The 21,403-nt window shown below is 43.4% G+C and overlaps 1 protein-coding gene across 1 annotated transcript in view; it reads left to right on the top strand.

Annotated features, from left to right (window-relative positions):
* The first annotated feature begins 19,104 nt into the window (after positions 1-19,104).
* ST8SIA5 (ST8 alpha-N-acetyl-neuraminide alpha-2,8-sialyltransferase 5) overlaps positions 19,105-21,403 on the top strand; it is a 41,667-nt gene continuing 39,368 nt past the window's right edge. The window contains exon 1 of the mRNA XM_065662153.1: positions 19,105-19,235. Within this exon, the coding sequence (XP_065518225.1) occupies positions 19,105-19,235 (131 nt within the window). The remainder of the gene's footprint in view (positions 19,236-21,403) is intronic.

Below are 21,403 nucleotides of genomic sequence, written 5' to 3'. Positions count from 1 at the left end.
TCAATGTGTTTTTAAGAGGTCTGGACAGGGCTGAGTCATTGTTCCTAACCTAGTCCTGTATTGGAGCTGTTTCATAGCGTGGGGGATTTTTCAGTCTGGCTTCTTTCCCCTACTCCCTCAGTTTTCCTTATGCAAGGCAGGAGGGATCACACTGGGTTTCTAGCTTAATTCCTCCTGGGGAAAAACTGGAAGCCAGGCAGTGGTATACATACTAAGTGACACAATTTCATCATCACTGTCTTAGCTAAGGGGAAGTTGCATCTTTGTGCTAACGAGCCCCTGTCATGAAGCTCACCATCCTTTCTGAGTCAGATTAACTCTTTCCTTGAGGCTGAAAGGAGCTGCCAAAGTGTCAAGGTAGGCAGAGTCCTTGCCTCTGTCAGTAGCTTGGCACTAGTTTTGCTCTTTCTGCATGTGATAGTTGACTTTCCAGACTCTGGAAAGGAGCTGTTACTGTCTGATACTAGGCCAGCACTTGAGTAATAGTCGAACTGAGTGGCTGTAGGTTGCTGTGTGAATTCTTTTACATTCAGATGATGAATTATGTGTGTGTTATCTTTGCTGTGAAGGAAGAAATTGTAATAAACTGCCATATCCAGTTTTGGCCATTGCATAGCCACACTACAGGTCATCATCCAAAGGCTGGACTGAAAGAGTTAAGCTTGATAACAGCTCCTGGTGTTGGTAAGTTGAAAGTTTGCCCAGCTGGAGATGGCAGGTCTGCTCCTCTCTGTTCATGGATGATGAATGGGCTGCTGGCTGCTCATTCTCCTGTGTTGGTTCATCGCTATTGAAAATTTCTGCTGCACTCTGGTATGTTATGAACTCCCCTGTGTATGGTGTGCTTTTCTCCTTGTGCAGTGATGCCAGGGACACACACAGGAGCTGCAGTGCAGTAGAGCTTTTTAGTGGATGGGATTCATAATCAGAGTGTTGTTCTAAAGGTTTTTAGTAATGGAGGTGTCATGGATGAATTCTTCATCTGCTCTCACTGGGTGATACTTAATTTATCATCAGGAGTTGCTTTTCAAGAGTTTCTTCCTTTTCAGCTCATGGCTGGAGACTTAAAGTTCACATCTCATTAGTCTCTTGTCACTTTGAGAACTCATTCTCTGAAACCCATGGTTATTTTGCCTGAATCTCACACAGTAAAATACAGAAGAGTTTGTGTCCTTTAGAGTGGCAGCAGCACAAAGAAAGCGGCCAGATGCCGTTAGCAGGCTTCTGCTGGGTTAATGGCCAGCAAAGATTGGTGAAGATGACTGGAGCTTTCCGGCATCACTGTTATGATTTTGTACATAATTGACCATGAGCAGCTATGCAACATCAAGTTCAGCTACACAACATCTAGCTCAGCCTCAGTATCATGTTGTCAGGCCTGTGCACCCGCATATCCCTCCCCACCAGCTTTCCAGCTAAGGCAAAGTGAAGCCAAGCACCTCTCAAGTTTACATGGTGAGGTTGTAGCTCTCCTGCAGTTATAATCCTCCATCTCTACACGGCTTTCTGTCTTGGCCACTTGTGTGACACTTCTTTATCCTTCTGCCTACTTGAACAGACTGGTTTTCCTGGAAGATCAGCTTGTGATGTGCAAAAATAAGTATATGATATGATGTCCAAAGATTTCAGCAGGGCTTTCTTGCGAATGCCACAGATCATTTATTCAGGAGATCATTCTGCAAACACTTGCAGCTGACAAAAGCCAGCACAGCTGCCAGAGTCTGTTCTTATCACCCTTTCAGTTCCCCTGAAAACTAACCTTTTAAATTAATTTATTTTTCTGTTTGGGTCTAGTCTACACTGGATGGCCTCTCTGGTAATCAGGATGCATCCATGCAAACATTAATGCTGTGCAAGAGAAGGTGCAGTGCAACAGCAAAGACAGGTAGCTGAGGGTAGGACAGGTTTGTGTTCTGCATTGGTAGTACCAGCTTAGGCAGGTCATAGTACTTGTAATACTGTAAAAGGACATTCTGTCTTGGCACACCATGAACATTTCCATAGAATAATGTAGTCTGTAACAGCTAGTTGGAAATGTTTATGAAAATGGTATTTATTTCCCTTTTTATAATTAGGGCCTCTTGGACCAGATGCTGCACTTTCATTAAGCAACTATGCAGACATAAGAGAAGTGAAGAAAACCCTTTCTGTACCCAAATTGGTATAACTTAGTCTCTTGCAGAGCCAGAAGATGCTTTGTCACTCCAGGGTAGTAAGTGAGTGGAAACACAGTGCACAGAGCAGGCTGCGGACACAGCAAATGTGAGGAGAGGAGAAGAGGCCTTGACAGAGGTCAGAGAGGGGAAGAGAGATGTTGTACTTTGGATGTTCGACTTGTCAGAATTTGTTTAGTGAATAAACAGAAATGTTTCCCAAAGCGCTTTTCCAGAGCTCTGGGCACATCTGTTACATGTTCAGAGAAGGAACTAAAATAACACAGTTGGAGGAAAAAGTTAACTCCCTAACTTCAAACATGGAGAAGGAGCGATATCTACTTCTGGCTATCAAATTCCAACTGTGAGGATGAAACTTCACCCTCTAGCCCACCGCAAAAGAGTTGGGAACAAATAGGTTCCCAGTAGCATGTTCAGGAGGTTATATGGTCATGGATTCTCTGGAGAACAGGGTCTGACCAGCTCCTGGGATTGCCTTGTATCCAGCTCAGTGCCTGTTATACCAGTATAGCTCACCTTTAATATAAGCAGGATTTTCAGGGGGAAATACAAATTTTTATCAGTGATAGCCTGGTTGGAACCAATGAAGATCCCAGTTACCTTTCCTTTTACTTGTCACCAAGCATCTGGAAATGATGCCCAAAAAAATTAGTCAGGACAATGTAGGGCTTAAGATACCAACTGAGCCTTTGACAAGGGCTGAAACAGGAATGGGAGCAAGGAAAACATGGCAATGGCACTTGAAGCCAAGCAAAAACTCATCTGCACTAAAAGATGTCTCCTAAAGAACACAGTCTCTTTTCTATGCTTGCTGCCAACTGTACTTGATTAATCAGGTTTCTGTGGGGGTGTTTTCTTTCATTCCTAGCAACATATTTTTCCATAAGTGATCTTAATCTTCTTGTAGATAATTCATCGCCTGCAAGATCACGACTGTTCCAAAAAGTTGCAATGTTTTGCCCTCATAAATAAATAAAATTCTTGTTGGAAAGCCATAAATAGCTTTTCAAGACATCAGTCCCACAGAGGTATTTGTTCTTTTAAAAGTAACCATTGTGTGCTTTCCTTCCTGCAAAAAAGGGGGTTCGGGGGTGGGAGTTAGGTTGGATTTGATCCTGTGGAGTTGACTGAAGTTTTCCTGCTGGAATCTATTAGATAGTGTCAAAGCAGGAAGCATTTATGTGCAATACACTTGCTTCCAAAAGCTTCCCCACCTCCATTAAAGGACATCTGTGGGAAAAAGTCCTATTCATGCTGGGAAAAACACATTCCTATAATAGCTTCCCATCCCCCAGCCAGATGGGATAAAGCTGAAGCAGCTGCAGTCCAGGTCCCATGAGAAATACTACAAAAAGTGCAATTAAAATAATTAGTTAATGCCTTTTTTTATCCAATGTGGTAACAAATAGGGAAGAAAAAAAAAAACCACGCCTGAATTTGCTGTTCTACGTATCAGTCTAGTACGATGTTGGATGCTTCCTTGATCTAAGCTTTCCCTAGGGCTTTAAAAGAGCTCATGTGTGCTCGACCAGTTGCTGGATTAAGGATGTCTATTGCCAATGGTAGCAGTAGGTTAAAGCCACTTGCACAGTAGATTTGCTGTGAGAAGAACAACAGAAAGATATGTCAGAATTGATAATAAAATTATTTAGATTCTGCTTCCTCCCTTGGAAATGAAGTTTGCCTCCTATCGATTTAAGCATGTACTGTCTTAGTTTCTGATTAAGCAAAATTTGCTTGATGAGTCAACTTTATGGGGGATGTACAAATGAAAAATACATGGCCAAATACATCCTTGGCACAACTCAGTGAAATCTGGTGTTTACCCAGTTGTTAGCTGCTTCTTGTTTTAGGGTTTCTTTCCTAACCTTCAAATGGTGCAGCAAGTGAAGATTTCTTTTGCAGGCACTTTAATTGCTTTTCCTGACGTGTTCATAGCACATAAAGCAGTGAAGCCGGAACTGTAGCCCTGGTAAACTGTATTTGTCATTGCCATAGAAGGTTTTTAGACTGCAGCCAAGTGAGATGACCGAACAATGAATGTAACCTAAAAACCAGGGCAGATTCTCTTCAGTCTTTAGCTTCTCTAATTTCACTTTTATTTTTCATCCAGGGGCTGAATTATGCAAACATGAGTATTTTCTCATTTTATATTCCCATTACTGTTTCCTGCCATCCCTGTGGGGGAGCCTGGAAGCCAGGCATCTTCGTGAGGGTCATGAAAACAAGGGAATTTTGACTAATAAGTGCTTCAGGTCACTCAAGCTGTTCCCATCTCCCACCTTCCTGACAGATGATTACAGAATTGCCTAGCTGAGGAAGTTCAGAGTGGTTTGCACAGTGATTCTAGGGTGTTAGCATGCAATCTATGTGGTTGTCTCATCCCTGGCCGTGTTCAAGGCCAGGCTGGGCGGAGCTTGGAGCAACCTGCTCTTGTGGAAGGTGTCCCTGCCCCTGGCAGGGGGTTGGAACTGGATGAGCTTTAAAGTCCCTTCCATCCCAAACCAGGCTGTGATTCTATGACTCTATAATGTGTCAATGCTCTTAGCCTTTCCATGCATCATCAAAGGAGTTTTGAATCTCAGTAAGCTCAGAGAGTTTCAAAAGCTATGTGATATATAACTGCACATTTCCTTTTAATACTTTCAAATTATTTAATTTTTGTTGCTTTTTAAATTCTTTCAGTTCTAGAAGAAATGGTAAAGTATCCGATTTTCTTCTATTGTCTGGAAATGTAACTCCCCCCTCTCCTCACCCCAGGCCATTTTTGAATGTTACTGGGGGGTGAGGAAATACCATGACTTCCAGATTTGCTTGCTTTTCTTTTCACTGTGTAAGGAGGGTTAGTAGTAGAAGTGGAAGACAAAGAGTAGTGCTAGTCATGTGGACACAACACTAGCAGCAAAACTGGCACAAGTAGTTTCATGAAAGTGTATTTTATTCATTTGCTGATGATCATCAACAGTAGCTTTGAGAGAGAAAAAAGAGGAGCAGAATATTAATGGGAACCTAGGTGAAATTCTGTGGCTTTGTTCCCCTTCAATGGTAGGTGGCTGCTGGAAATGTGAGTTTCTGTGACAGTTCCACGGGAATTAATATTGGCCGTTTTACTGGACTAAATATGAAGGGGAAAGAAAACATTTATAGCTCACTTCCTTATGTTATTTACTTGACATTAACTTCAACTTGTTTTCATGCTCTTTTTATACTTGGCTCTCTCACCAGCATTTTGGCATCCACTACACAGTTAGAATCATAGAATCATAGAATAGTTAGGGTTGGAAAGTACCTTAATATCATCCAGTTCCAACCCCCCTGCCACAGGCAGGGACACCTCACACGAGGCCATGTCACCCAAGGCTTTGTCCAACCTGGCCTTGAACACTGCCAGGGATGGAACATTCACAACTTCCCTGGACAACCCATTCCAGTAACTCACCACCCTAACAGGAAAGAGCATCCTCCTTATATCCAATCTAAACTTCCCCTGTTTAAGTTTTAACCCATTACCCCTTGTCCTGTCACTACAGTCCTTAATGAATAGTCCATCCCCAGCATCCTTATAGGCCCCCTTCAGATACTGGAAGGCTGCTATGAGGTCTCCACACAGCCTTCTCTTCTCCAGACTGAACAGCCCCAACTTTCTCAGCCTGTCTTCATATGGGAGGTTTTCCAGCCCCTGATCATCCTCGTGGCCCTCCTCTGGACTTGTTCCAGCAGTTCCATGTCCTTTTTATGTTGAAGACACCAGAACTGCACACAATACTCCAGGTGAGGTCTCACGAGGGCACAGTAGAGGGGCAGGATTACCTCCTTTGACCTGCTGGTCACGCTCTTTTTGATGCAGCCCAGGATACGCTTGGCTTTCTGGGCTGCAGGCTCACACTGAAGCCGGCTCATGTTCATTTTCTCATTGACCAGCACCCCCAAGTCCTTCTCTGCAGGGCCACTCTGAATCTCTTCTTTGCCCAGTCTGTAGCTGTGCCTGGCATTGCTCCAACCAAGGTGTAGGACCTTGCACTTGTCATGCTTGAACTTCGTAAGGTTGGCATCAGCCCACCCTACAAGCGTGTCAAGGTCCCTCTGGATGGCATCCCTTCCCTCCAGCATATCAACCAGACCACACAGCTTGGTGTCATCGGCAAACTTGCTGAGGGTACACTCAATCCCACTGTCCATGTCAGCGATGAAGACGTTAAACAAGACCGGTCCCAACACCGATCCCTGAGGGACACCACTCGTTACTGGTTTCCAGTCGGACATCGAGCCATTGACCACAACTCTTTGCATGTGGCCATCCAGCCAGTTCTTTATCCACCAAGTGGCCCATCCATCACATTGATGTCTCTCCAGTTTAGAGGCAATGATATCGTGGGACAGTGTCACTTTGCACAAGTCCATGTAGATGACATCAACTGCTCTACCGTTGTCCATCAGTTCTGTAGCCCCATCATAGAAGGCCACCAAATTGGTCAGGCAGGATTTCCCCTTAGTGAGGCCATGCTGGCTGTCACCAAGCACCTTGTTGTTTTTCATGTGCCTTAGCATGCCTTCCAGGAGAATGTGCTCCAAGATTTTGCCAGGCACAGAAGTGAGACTGACTGGTCTGTAATTCCCCGGGTGTTCCATTTTCCCCTTCTTGAAAATGGGGGTTATATTTCCCTTTTTACAGTCATCGGGAACTTCACCTGACTGCCATAATTTTTCAAATATGATGGCCAGTGGCTTAGCAACTTCTTCTGCCAGCTCCTTCAGGACCCGCGGATGGATTCCATCAGGTCCCACGGACTTGTGCGCGTTCAGATTTTTTAAGATGGTCTCGAACCAGATCCTCTCCTACAGTGGGCCCAAGGACTTCATTCTCACAGTCCCTGCGTCTGCCTTCCAAGACTTGGGTGGTGCAGTCAGAGCCTTTGCCAGTGAAGACTGAGGCGAAGAAGTCATTCAGAACCTCAGCCTTCTCCAAATCCTGTGTGCCAGTTCTCCTGATAGCTTCTGCAGAGGGCCCCTGTTGTCCCTAGTCTGTTTTTTATTTGCAATGTACCTAGAGTTCCCTTCCTGTTATCTTTCACATCTGTAGCCCAGTTTACTTTTAACTGTGCCTTAGCTTTCTTGACCTGGTCCCTAGCTTCCCAGACAACATCCCTGTATTTTTCCCAGGCCGTCTGTCCTTGCTTCCACCTTTTATAAGCCTCTTTTTTCCCTCCAATTTTCCTTAGCAGCTCCTTATCCATCCATGGAGGTCTCCAGCCCCTCCTGCTGCACTTCCTTGTAGTTAGGATGCAACACTTATAGCAGGTGATTCTTGAATATCAACCAACAATCTTGTGCCCTCCTGCCCTCTAGGGCTATATCCCATGGAACCTTACTAAGCAGGTTCCTGAAGAGGCCAAAGTCTACTCTTTTGAAGTCTAGGGCAGTGAGCTTGCTGCACGCTCTTCTCACTGTCCTGAGGATCTCGAACTCGACCATCTCATGAAGGAATTTTTCTTCCACACAATCGAGGAACCTCCTGGATTGCTTGTGCCAGGCCGTACCCTCCCTCCAACAGATACCAGAATCGTTGAAGTCCCCCATGAGGACAAGGGCCTGCGAGCGTAAGGCTATTCCTATCTGTCTATAGAGCCCTTCATCCACAGAGTCCTCTTAATCAGGTGGTCTGTAACAGATCCCCACAGTAGTGTCTCCCATCGCTTTTCTCCCTTTAACCCAGACCCATAAACTCTCTGTTAACTTACCACCTGTCCCTAGACAGAGTTCCATACTCTCCAGCCTATCACTAACATAAATAGCAACTCCGGATACCTGCAACTGAACTGGTCATCTCAAGTTCTCATTATGGTCAGGAAAAACAAGAGTATTTTTAGGATGTGACTCACTTGACATAGCTTAGAAATTTACTTGAGGGTGAAAAGAACTGTTGGTCTCCATGGAGCGTATTGACTAGATCTCAGCTAATAACTGCATGGAGGTTTTCAGTAGGCTTTATAAGCACATACATCTACGTTTAGTGCTAGTAGTACTTAGATTTCCTAATTCCCATGTGCGTATGATATCTGCCTGTCTTAATAAGAATATCCTGGGGCATGTCAAGAAGTCAAGCATGGTGGTGCTTAGGGAACTGAATCCTGTGCACAGGCAGGTGCTCTTACAGTCCTCAGAATGACTTAAGTCATATGTTAAAAGGCATGAGAGGGTTATTTTGCCATTGGAAATCTTCATACCGTTGTCCTTGTGACTCCTGCAATACACCTGCAAGGCCAAGAAATGCTATGGTTGTTACTTCAGAAATGAGGGAAGAGATGCTAAGGAGGGTAAAGATACTCACCTGCACCAGGAAGCCTGCTAAAACATGGTGCTGAGCCCAAGCCTCCTCGTAACTAGCAAATGTTAGTTAGGTTAGGGCTGTTGTTTCCCCATGGGATGAGGATAAGGATGAACTCAGCTTTTGGCTTGCTAGAAGGAAGTTAGGGTTTTATGTTAAAAAAAGGGCTGTATAGTTCGGCAAAAATAGCAAAATAGTTACTGATTTTTAAATGTAATATATTTTAATATTAATAACATATTACAGTGAATGGGGTATGAAACACTTGGGGCTCATGTTTGGAGTCAGATTGGATGGGTATTGTTGAACTGTAGCTCTTCTGTAGCTCTGTACCTTTTCATTAGTTGCTGGGAAGATAACACTTAACGGGACCACAGACATGCCTTAATGGAAGAGTGGGGATTGCAAAGAAGGGCAACAGACGTGAAATGCGGAGTTAGTGGCTTCCCTGTGTATTTTAGGGAAGGGTGCTGTGCTGGTTCCTGGCAGCAGCTGATGAATTCAGGTATGTATTTAACATTCCAAAGTCAAGCTGTGCTCTGTGTAGGGCCTGTCAGAGGTTGCAGGGATTTAGCATGTGTGTGGCCCAGAGCAAGGTACATATTCCTGTTAAGCTGGTGACTGCCTAAATGAAGATGATGTGTCACAGCACAGTGTTTATTGTGAAAGCACTGATTTTTGCAGTGCTAGTCAATTCCTGTACTTCACCAACTGGAAGGACCAATGCTGAGGAAAAAGGCATGTCTTTCCCTCACCCAGAGGAGATGGATCCTATATGCGCAGACCTGAACTACAGCTTTCTTGGAATCCCAAGCCAGACCTGTAGTGATATGTATCCCAGGTGAGGGGGGATAGCAACTGAACATAAGCTGTCACAGGGAAATTGATGATAGTGCCATAGTTCCCTGCTGTGCTGAAAGGCCTTAAGTTCCCGTTGGTTTGTATTTGAAATGGTGCATTCTTCCAGCTGAGAAAAGTGGAAAAACTTTACCCAGGACAGTGTATTGTGAGAGGTGGCTCCAGGCCTGAAGGTGGAGAAGCAAGAGAAAGGTGGAGGATCGAATCATAGAATCACAGAATCATAGAATAGTTAGGGTTGGAAAGTACCTTAATATCATCTAGTTCCAACCCCCCTGCCACAGGCAGGGACACCTCACACTAGGCCATGTCACCCAAGGCTTCGTCCAACCTGGCCTTGAACACTGCCAGGGATGGAACATTCACAACTTCCCTGGACAACCCATTCCAGTAACTCACCACCCTAACAGTAAGGAATTTCTTCCTTATGTCTAATCTAAACTTCCCGTTTAAGTTTTAACCCATTACCCCTTGTCCTGTCACTACAGTCCCTGACAAAGAGTCCCTCCCCAGCATCTTTATAGCCCCTCTTCAGATACTGGAAGGCTGCTATGAGGTCTCCACGCAGCCTTCTCTTCTCCAGGCTGAACAGCCCCAACTTCCTCAGCCTGTCTTCATACGAGAGTGCTACAGTCCCCTGATCATCCTCGTGGCCCTCCTCTGGACTTGTTCCAACAGTTCCATGTCCTTTTTATGTTGAGGACACCAGAACTGCACACAGTACTCCAGGTGAGGTCTCACAAGAGCAGAGTAGAGGAGCAGGATCACCTCCTTCGACCTGCTGGTCACGCTGCTTTTGATGCAGCCCAGGATATGCTTGGCTTTCTGGGCTGCGAGCACACACTGCCGGCTCATGTTCATTTTCTCGTCAACCAGCAACCCCGAGTTCTTCTCCACAGGGCTGCTCTGAATCTCTTCTTTTCCCAACCTGTGGGTGTGACTGGGATTGCCCTGACCCAGGTGTAGGACCTTGCACTTGTCATGGTTGAACTTCATAAGGTTGGCATCTGCCCACCTCACAAGCCTGTCAAGGTCCCTCTGGATGGCATCCCTTCCCTCCAGCATATCAACCGGACCACACAGCTTGGCGTCATTGGCAAACTTGCTGAGGGCGCACTCAATCCCACTGTCCACGGCAGTGATGAAGGTGTTAAACAAGACCGGTGCCAACACCGATCCCTGAGGGACACCACTCATTACTGGTTTCCAGCCGGACATTGAGCCGTTGACCACAACTCTTTGCATGCGGCCATCCAGCCAGTTCTTTATCCACCAAAAAAAAAAAAAAAAAAAAAAGAAAGCTGTAAATTAAAAAATGCTAAGGGGCAGTCTTCATACAGGCTTTACACTTTAATTTCCTTGTCTTTTAGACTTTAGAGCAAAAGTTTAATCAGTTAATAATGACGGTATGCAACTATATAACATGTATCCTCCATAATCTCTTTGGTTTTGTCACAGTAGAAAATAATGGAGAATTTATAATGGTTATTGCCCCTTTTCTTCAGCAAATACTTTGTCTCTTAATCCAACACAGCTGAAATAACAGCGTATCTGTTATTTGCCAGCTGCTGTCATAGACTGCAAGGACCCACAAACAGTACTAGTTAATGATTTTTGTTATCACTATCAGGGAAGTGTTTTCCTCATCAATTTTCCAACTTTTGGACCTCTGAATCTTTCTCTGTGAACCTGACACCATGGTTCACTTTCTTAAGTGCTGCATGGACTGCAGAAGAGGAACAATGATTTGGTTGTTCCTGTGTCCTCACATCTGTGAGATGGGAACCATGATAATGTCACAAAATGAGGATACAAAATGCAGGTACAGTATTTTAACTGATTATGAAAAAAGCAACTGTCTGATACAGAACATCTTCATTAGGAACTTTTTGCTGTTAATGTCCCGACATACTGAACCATATTTGAAAGTCAGATTTGTTGAAGAACACATTTGTAGATTCTGAGCCCAGACCACCATGTTTTTACTGTGCTTGTGCTCCAGATTGATTTTCCTCCTTTACCCAGGTCCAAAGCCTTACTCTCTCACTGCCACTAGCTATTTTCTTGCTGCTGTGTGCTCATGTGAATCTTGCTTACTTTCACTTGACAGAAACTAAAGCTGCAGTTCAGAAAATGCTTTCCCAAGAGTAATTTGTTCCCAGCAAGACCTTTTTAGCTGCACAGTAATATGAAAGCATCAAAGTGCCAGGAGAACTTTTTAAAAATAAACTGCCCTGATGCTAAAATAAGCTTTAATTGATTGAGAATTGCACTGAGCCTGACAATCTCAACCATTTATTATTATTTTTTTCCTTTCAAGCTTCATCTTCATGTGATTAAAAGTGACTGAATTACAGTTCCCACATATCTTCCTACCCACACTGCAAGAAAAAAGCCCCACACACAAACTTCTTAGCTCCAGAGGAACTTCTGGGCACACATGGAAGAAAATAAAAAAGCTGATTGCAAGTGAAGTTTAATTAAAGGTGGTGATGATGGGACTGTTCTGCAAAAATGCCCCTGTTATGGCTAAATGCCATGCTGTGCTTCCCTCTCTTCATGGGAGAGCTCTCCTGGGGATGTCTCTCCTCAAAAGCATTTCCTTAATGTTTTCATGTAAAGTACTGGGTCCTGTAGGCCAGATGCTATTGCAACTCCATCTGTTGGAGATTAATAATAGGCTGTGGACAAGCTACCACTCTGTCTTCCCATTTTAGGTTTTTAAATGAAAAACACAACCAAGTGAATGTACTCCACCCAGCCGCAATGCCAAACAGTCCTGTCCCAGGAGTGGTCTCTGCTACCCTAATACTGATAAGCATGACCCAGAATTCATGGCAGATCGCAGATCTAGCGGAAGGAATTTGGAAGGGTCAGCAGTTTTATTAATAGCCATCTCTGTAACCACATGCAGGTCAGACCGGACACTGTGCAGAGCTTAAAAGCTGAGTCTACACTATCACAGGAGGAGCAGAAAGTTGTGCCTGGGCACAGTACTGTAAGGATAGAGATTTCTTTCTATAGGTTTAGTTGACCAGATTACCAGTAAGCAGTTCCACAGTGCCAGAAGTGTGAAATAAAATGTATTTCAGGAAGAGTGGGCATTTTTGAAGAATGCAGAAAGCAGCTTTAGTATTATTATTATTTTTGAAATTTTTAATTTTTGTTATGCACTGAGCTAAGCACGGACCACTATGGGCTGTTTAAAAAATCATGGTGTTTCTGAAAACATACTAGCTTTGCCTAGGACAGTCACTCAGGTAAACAGGTAATCTATTCAAGACAACACTTGTTGCCTACAGGTGTGCAGTTGGTAATGTTGCAGGAGTACATGATGAAGAGCGATTTGAAAGATGGATGTCTGGACTGTTTGAAAGTTCATATGAATTGAAGCTAATGGTTAATTCAAGAGGAATATACTTTATTCCTTCAACTGCAAAATCAATGCAGAACTATGGTAAAAAGGCAAAGGTAACTTTTCCTAAATAATTTTCTGTAATAGGTCTCTTCTACATCTTGATTTTAAGCATAGTGTAAACTTTTTTAAGTAATTAATTAACTCATTATTCAGAGGAATATTTTTCTTCTTTATATTTACCCCCATTATAATTAGTACTACTGACAGAGCAAAACATATTCCAATATCAGATTCATTGTCCCTGTGAATTAAATCTAACTTCATATACCATATTATAGGTTTTTTTAGTATCTCAGATTAAGTTTTTATTTTTGCTGTAAAAATGCATTGTTAAAATAGTGAAATAATTATTAATGGGCAGCATTAGATAATGTCTGATCCTTATTCTTACTGTGGGAAATATATGTTCACTGTGGTGTTAATGTTAGAGTATTTTCAGCAAAAAAGAAGTATTGAAGTTTTCATCTGCCATCAAAGTTGTGAAGTGAGTGCCACTGAGTCCAGCACTTTCCAGGCTTTCACTAGAAGGCTCTAAGTGTGTTTTTGATGAAGTAGGTGGGAGTTACAACTTGCGTGGGACAGAAGCAAGATAACATTCCTGTTATGGGAGCAAGTGTTGGCTGTGAAAACACTCTGATCCCTACATGATTCTGCCAACATCTCAGTCCTGTTGATTTGGTGCTAAGTCCTGGGCTTCCATGCAGTGCTCGGAAATCAAACTAATGCTTTTAGCAGATGACTCCTGTGGAAGCAATTTGGTCCTGTTTCTTTTTCCCTACACAGAAACTGAGTTTCCATTGCCCTCAGTTATTTGCAGGGTTGTTGTGAGCCTGTACAAGATCATAACAATCACACTAAGCTTCCTGTTTTCTAGGAATCTGGAAACACCATTGGGAAAAAAAGGCTGTCTCTATCATTGAGCCCAGCTTAGTTTTGCCTTTTGCTGTATGTTTTAGCAAGCTCTGCTATAAGGAACTTTTAAAAGTTAAATAGCTCTCTAGCTGTGGCAGCCCTTCATCAGAGCTCCCTACCAGTGAGAGGAAGACCCCGTTCCTTTTTCTACAGAGGTGGTGTCAGCAGTGTAAAAAAGAGGTATGTTATGCACTGGGCCATTTCTCCCCCAGAGTCTATGTGATCCATAATTGGAAGGAGAGGGGTCCTTTATTCACTAGATGATGTAATGTGTATTCAGTGTACAGACCATATGTTATCTTCAGAACACTTCCTCCAATTCAAGCAGCTCCACAGGTAGGAGACCTGGTGCCAAATTAGCTGTTGTCATCTCCTCATGGCTTAGTCCAACTCAGAAGGAAATAAATGTTTACATCGTAGCTGAATCCTTTCAGCTTCCTTCACTTTAAGACATATGGATTTGTGGCAGTGAGGGGGGACTAGACATTGTGTTAAACACTAGATTATGCTAATGAATTCATGTTTTATATCTGCAGAAGAATTAATATTGATAAGCATATGTTTATGAGTTTCACATTCAGCAGAACCTTTCAGGCATATACCTATGTGCCAGTGCTTTGCAAAATTAAGGATCTAGCAGTTGACACAAGCATCATAGAAACTGTAAATAGACTTGATTTGATTTTAATTTAGGGGAAAGAATGAGATGTAAAAAATGTTCTACTAAAGTCACTTACAGCCTGTATTATTCTGCTATGCTGTGTGTGAAGTTCTTTAATTTGCATAACAGACATGAAGAGGAATGGAGAGTGGCTGAGCAGGGATAGAAAAAGCCCTGAAGAGGAATGTGAAGCACATTTTGCTTTACTCTGAACCTGTACAATACTGTGAGTTTAAATTGTTCAGTGGTTTAGACAACCAACAGAGAATCCTGCTCTCCGAGTTACTAAATGACCTTGCTTTCAGATGGAATTAGAGTGCATAATCAGTCAAACACTGATTCAAATGAGAGGTTCAGTGAAAGGAAATTCCCAGTCAGGCCTGTCCATCAGAAATTAAGTTTCCTGTTTCATTTGCATTAGAACATAGACTGCAGTTTAGAATTAAGGGCTGCATATTGTCCTTCCAGCAGAGATGTGGTTGTTCCCTGCACAAGAGAAAGTCTTACTCCTAACAGGTTTTGCCCCTTTGCTAATTCAGCTTTCTTTGTGTGTCTTGGTCCTTAGCCAAGATTTTTTTCTTTTTGAGATTCAATATTAACTTCTCAAAAAAAAAAAAAAAAAAAAAAGAAAGAAATTCTGCTTCATTTTTATTTAAGAGCAAACATGTTCATGTTTGTCTTAGAGGACTCAGAGTCTCACTGCTCAGCTGGAGGAGTTTTCTTGTGATAGATTATCTCTGCTGATATTTTGTAAGCAGCTCACATACAACAAATAAAGGCCAGCAATGTGTAACTGCTTCTGGCAGTTTCATATTACAATAGGCTTTGAGCAGTTCCATTTTGCCACTTTTACTTTAGCCTCTGAGGTGTACACTCCAAGAAACAATATAGGAATACCCTTTCTGAGGTTGTGCCTGTCACGCAGATATCCATCTCTCTTTCAACATCTCATAAGAGATGTTTTGAGTGGCTGATATGAGTTAAGTGACACTTGATCCTCTGGTGATGGAAAAGAGATCTTATTTACTGGGTTCCTGTGTTCTGGCTTGGTGCTGACTGGAGTTTAGTGTGATGTGGCCTGCACCATGTATATATTACTAGTGCTGTTGTAGCTACGTTGCCTGTTGCAGGGTCAATGCCTACATGACTAGCAGTCAGTAGTGTACACAGCATCTGGGCCCCAGTCGTGTCCAACAAATCTGTTTGCCACACAACTTACTGTAATGTCCTTTTCCCCAAGCCCTTCTCAAACTCTGGAGGGGCTGTCTTGTTGCCCTTTTCATAAGTGCAGGCTGTAAAGTCTCTGCAGAGGCATAATGCTTTCCAGGAGACCTGTAGTTGGTAAGTCAAACTCTCAAAGGGCCCCTGGGCATGAGTGCTAGCATTGCTCATTCAGCCCTTCTGTACGCACTGTGTGACTGTTTTCACTCACAACAAATACTGCAGGCAACCTTGAGTATCCTTTGAAAATATGTTGGTAGACATCCTCTTTCTTTATGCTTGCACAGAGCTGCTCTGCTTCCAGCTCTGCAATGCCGCTGTAGGACTGGGCTGAAGGCAGAAAACAGATTTGTTTTATATGTGACATGAGGAACGGTGTCTGCGCAAGATCTGGCACAGAAAAACCCTCTCTAGTTATAATATATATCTTTGTGCTTTGCTTTTTGCTGTAGGCTTGCAGCTCTCCTACACATAGGCCTCTCAGGTGCTGTATCTTCTAGCCAGCTCTGATACAGCAGAGAAGGATGAGAGAACACAGCAAATCAAAGACTGACTGAGAGTGCGTGGTGCTTCCAGGCTGTTTACTGCAGCTCAGGCTGACCATCACACCAAGAGAAAGAATAGCTGCTAGGCTTATGAGTTTGTTCTAATACAGCACAGACAGATCAAGAAAAAATGACTTTGAATGGAGCGAAATGGAGGAAGAAAGGCTGAATTTTCACCAAAACCTAGGTGATACTAAAATCTGCAAAACTGCATCACACCCTTATAAGGTCATAGGAAGCCAGATTCTGCTCCCTAATACTTTGCTGTTATTGTAAAATAACTCCTGGAGCAACTGGGACAAATTTATTGGAGAGAATGCTCAAAGCTTTCAGTGAAAATCTAAGAAATCAAAGTACTAAGGACCTTTACATTCACATGTGCCCTACTGGCCTCACCTCTCAGTTTCTCCATATGAATCTGCCTGTATAGCACCCTGTGGGGTCCCAGTCTGTGACTTCTGATGGACATACTGCTTTTTCTGTTACAGAGAAGGGTATGTGGTTAGATCCATCCAAATGGTACAGTTCTTATATAGAAACAAGCTCATATTATATGGGCTTACATGAACTGATTGTTCCAAGAAACATATTTGGTCTTATAGCTGATGACTCTTACGAGAGGGAATCAAACCGCATCTGCTATTTAATTTGCAGTCCCCTGGTATGTGTATTATTCCCAGTACGGGACAAATGACTGCATCCAACTCTGTTGTTTTTCTAACCAAAATACTGTGTTTCTTTCCTTGACTGAAGAAGATGCTGAACCACAGAATGGTAAGAGAGTGTTCCCAAGGAAGTTTCAGTATTCAGGAACTGTAGCAATAGGACAAGGGGTGATGGGTTTAAACAAAAACAGGGGAAGTTTAGGTTAGATACAAGGAAGTTCTTCCCTGTGAGGGTGCTGAGGCGCTGGCACAGGGTGCCCAGAGAAGCTGTGGCTGCTCCATCCCTGGTAGTGTTCAAGGCCAGGCTGGACAGAGCCTTGGGTGACATGATCTAGTGTTAGGTGTCCCTGCCCATGCCTGGGAGTTAGAGCTGAAAGGTCTTAAAGTCCTTTCCAACCCATGATTCTGTGGTTCTGTGTCCTTGCTCTCTTCTACTTTTCCCTGTAGCCACTGTCAGGGACAAGGCACTGGTCTGGATAATCTTTGACCTGACCCAGGATAATCACTGTTTTTATATGCACAGGTTATAATCGAAGCATTTAGCAGGGTTCTAAATGCATGTGTGGGACCTTCAAAAGGGACTGAAGAAGGATCTGTCAGAGGCTGGATCCCTACACCTTCCCTTAAAGTTAAGGGTGTCTAAAGGACTGTTCTCCCCCAGGGGTTCCTGCCTGCAGGAGTTCAGGGTGACCATGTGTTTACCTTGAACACTTTTCTTACTTTTGCTGCCTAAAATTAGGTAAGGCAAAGCTTGCTTTAGCCCTTACTTGTCCTGCTTGAATGGCTGTAAGTCATGCTGAGGACTAGCCCTGGCTTCAGGAACTGTGATGAAAGGGCTGTACAAAGTTACCTTTGTCCCCTCTTTGGGCAGCATGGTCTACGGTGAGGCATCTGTACCCATGGCAGGAAGGTTGGGACTAGATGAACTTAATGTCCTTTCCAGCTCAAACCATTCTATGATTCTATGATTCTTGCCATGCAGCACCAATTACAGCAGAGACAAAGTCCAGAAGCTGGGCTGCTGGCATGCTGCAACATTTTGCATACTGTGATTTAAACTGTTGGAAAAATTTATTCACACAAAAATCTTCCCATTCTAATAGACAAAGGATTCCCTCCCCCCCCCCCCCCCATTTTGTTGTCAAAATCGTTTTCTCATCTGTTACTGGGGCAAAACAACCTCCTAGCCATAAAGCTTTCATTAGAACTTGTTGTAAAGAAGCTGAGGGTTGGGGCCAGATTTTGCTCCCAGTGAAATCAGCAGCAAAACTCCCATTGATTTCCCTGTGAGCTGCATCGAGCCTCTCCTCACAATGGGGAAATTTTTAGAGGAGTTACGGTGACTGTGGACAAGGTCTTGTTGCTTTGCACTTTCAAAAGAGGACTGTTTCTGATGGAGGAACAATCAGAATAATTGTCTCTTTAAATGAATGGTTCTCAGAGCCTGCACCGGGAGGCAGGCTCCTCTCTGCGGCTGTGAGGCTAGTTGGAGCCTCCAGTAAATCAGCATGCAGGAACTGAGATCTCTGTCCTTGAAGAGATGCATAGTGACCTTGCTTCTGCTTACTCTGAAGGAATAACCCGGGGAAACACAGAAGCCCAAATAGTGAGTGGTGTAGGACTAAAGGCAGTGCATTCTGCATATAAATGCTACAGTACCGAAAGGATGGCACGAACAGCACGCTGCTGCACAAACTGCAGCTTTCCTGCTAGCCTGACCAGATTGCTGCTTTTGTTTCTTTTGCAGGGGGACTGAATGAAATCCTCATGATCGTTACATGCCTGTTCAATAATAGCACACCCCAGTCACGTCTCCTTGCGAGCACATTTTGTTGGAATCACTGAGCAGAAGCAAAGAAGAGCTGACGACTATGTGCTTCCAACGCAGGTTGCCGGAGCCCTGTGTTTGCCATTGGCTGTAGTTCTCTGGTTTATTTGCAGCTTCCCCCATCTGGAATTTGAAAATGGGATTGAAGTAGATAATTGCTAGCAGCGGGTTTTCGAGAGAGGCTTAAAGGGGACAGAATGCGTCTTGCACAGCACAGGCTGCTTATGCTGAAAGAGCACTGAGAGACGGTTTTAGATTTTACCCACATCTGAATCTCCTGGAAACTTTACCATGGAAGCAAGCCATTACGCACAGTCCTGAAGTAAACATCCAAAGGGGCAAGGAAGGGGCATCAGGGCTAAACAATGGGACACCTTGTCCTTGTATTGCTCACAGAAAAGCCAGGAAACATTCCTCACCGCTTCCCAGCGAAAAGGGCATGAAGGTGACAATGAACTGAATTTTCCCCAGTAGCGCTTCAGTGGCTTTTAAGAAGGATGGGATACTCTGACCCTTCGTCAAGCAGGGATTTGCTGGGTAACAGAACTTTGTTCTTCATATTCATCTGCGCCTTTGCCTTGGTCACCTTGCTGCAGCAGATCCTCTATGGGAGAAACTATCTCAAAAGGTAAGGGGAGGATTTTATGGAATAGGAAAAGTTGTCTGACTGGACTGAGCTGAGATAGAGATCCAGCAGCACTATTATAACTGTTCAAATCACTTCTGGGTGTTGTGCTGACAATATCTTGTCACTCTGGGAAGGTGCATCAGGCATTTTTAATGTCTGTTAGATTATTAATGAAGGAGAATGATGGGGAGAATATAGTGATTTCTGTATTTCTTAGATTGTGTTTTAACCCTCAGCTGTTGTAAAAGTCCAGGTCTTACTTAGCTTAAACTAGACTGACTTGCACCACCTGAGTGTTTGCCCCTGCTCAGACCCTGACACAGAGGCTTTTCACCCTATATAAGTTTAGGCTGAAATGGCTTGAGAGGTTAAGGTAGCATGCTCATTGCCTGAACTTTAATGTCTTTAGAAACAAATGTGGATGTGATTCCTAAAATCAAAGTGGCAATATTAATGTTCCAGGTAACAGTGGGAGCACTTTATTTTTCACTGCTGTGTTCTCATGAATTACTGCTGAGACTGCCTTGCTGTAAAGCACGTCAGTCTTTGATCTAAAAGTGATGCTGCTCTTTTTACAGCAAACACCGGTGGGGATCTTCAAGTGTTTAACCTTGACCCATGCAGAGTTTATTTTACTTAAATCTAGCTTGAGTTGTTACGGCTTGTACAGTTTTATAAAAGCAAATGTTTCTCTCACATGCTTTGAGGTAAGTGGGTTTCAGTAGTGTAGGCAGCTGCTGTGGAATTTTTTACTGGATTTTAGCTGCTTTTTTGCCAGGAGAGATCAATGGTTTGATTCTCGCTTGGGTTTCAACTGATGTACTTGTTTGCCTTGTGCCAGGAGCAAGCAAAATGCTGACAAATCAGCAAATGTTCCTTGCTGGGAGGGAACAGCAAGCATGATATTAATATGTATAGACAGGAGTGTTGTAGTTATCCACAAAACAATTTGTGTGCCTTGCATAGAAGTGAAGCCTTGGCTGGGGGATGCTTTTTTTGGGCACCTCACTTGCAGAAAGATGTGACTCAGTTGGAAGGAGCAAGAATGAACAGAAGTGTATTTGTTTGGCTCAGAGAAAATTGACCGGGGGGGGAGGGGGGGATATAATTGTCTTGAAATACCCAAACTATTTCTATGAAGAGGAAGGCATTAAACCCATCTCTGTAAAGACTCACCACATGATAAGAAGCCATGGACTTAAGTTGCAGCAGGAAGGAATCTAACCATGAATGGAAACTTCTTAAGAAAATGGCTACCCAAGAGTTATAAAATCTTCATCTTTGGGGGCTTCAGGAACCTGTTAGGTAGATAAGGATAGTGCTGATCTTCCTGGGTGTTGAGAGGATGACTTTATGACCAGTTGCCTTATTTTCTCAGTTTTTTTCCATCTGTCCTGGAGGTCTTGCAGCCCTATCAACACTTGCTTTTCTAAGTCAAAATGACTGCAGCAGGATTGGAGTAGTGACAAACAAATCCCAAGTATAGACTGAAATGAAAAATGGAAAAGGTAAAATCACGAGAAGATGCAACTAAAACTGTTCCAGTGAGTGACCTCTTTGGCCAGTCCCTGTCCTGCCTCGTGCCCTGGGAGCCTCTCCTGTTGTCACTGGGCTGCAGAGAGTGAAGAAAGGGTGATGTCCAGTTCCCAGTCTGATTCTGAGCACTCTGCCATCAAGAGTGCTCAAGCAGGGAGATGTGCATACATTTTGTCACTTTGAATGGAAAACACTATTTATTTTATTTTTTTTTCAATTCCAGCTTATAGTTGTTTCTTTTTCTCTTTTTTTATCAGATGAAAGAGTCTCAAAGAGGTTCCCCACCCCACTCAGTGCAGGGAAAAAAGCATTTTATCTCCTTTCTTCTTCAAAGTGGTAGTTCTCATCTTTCATGGAAATAAAAATGCAGGATGTGGCAGTCTTGGGTTGTCAGTTATTAATGATAGAAAGGTGATTTACACAGCAGCATACATCATTACCATAATATTACCACAAAGGTACTTTTCCGCTTTCTCTTCCCCTCTCTCAGTCTCATGTGCTGCAGCACATGATGGTGACCATTCCTGGGCAGTTTGATTGCCAGTCTACTCCATGCAGAGGTAGTGTAACCTTTTAATTACTCTTCTTTCACAAACCTCCTGTGTTAAGTCCCCTGCTAGAAGCTGATGCCA

This window comes from Lathamus discolor, chromosome Z (assembly GCF_037157495.1).
Source record: "Lathamus discolor isolate bLatDis1 chromosome Z, bLatDis1.hap1, whole genome shotgun sequence".
Classification (NCBI taxonomy): domain Eukaryota; kingdom Metazoa; phylum Chordata; class Aves; order Psittaciformes; family Psittacidae; genus Lathamus; species Lathamus discolor.
Note: the sequence above shows the minus strand (reverse complement) of the source record. Positions and strands in the feature narration are given on the sequence as shown.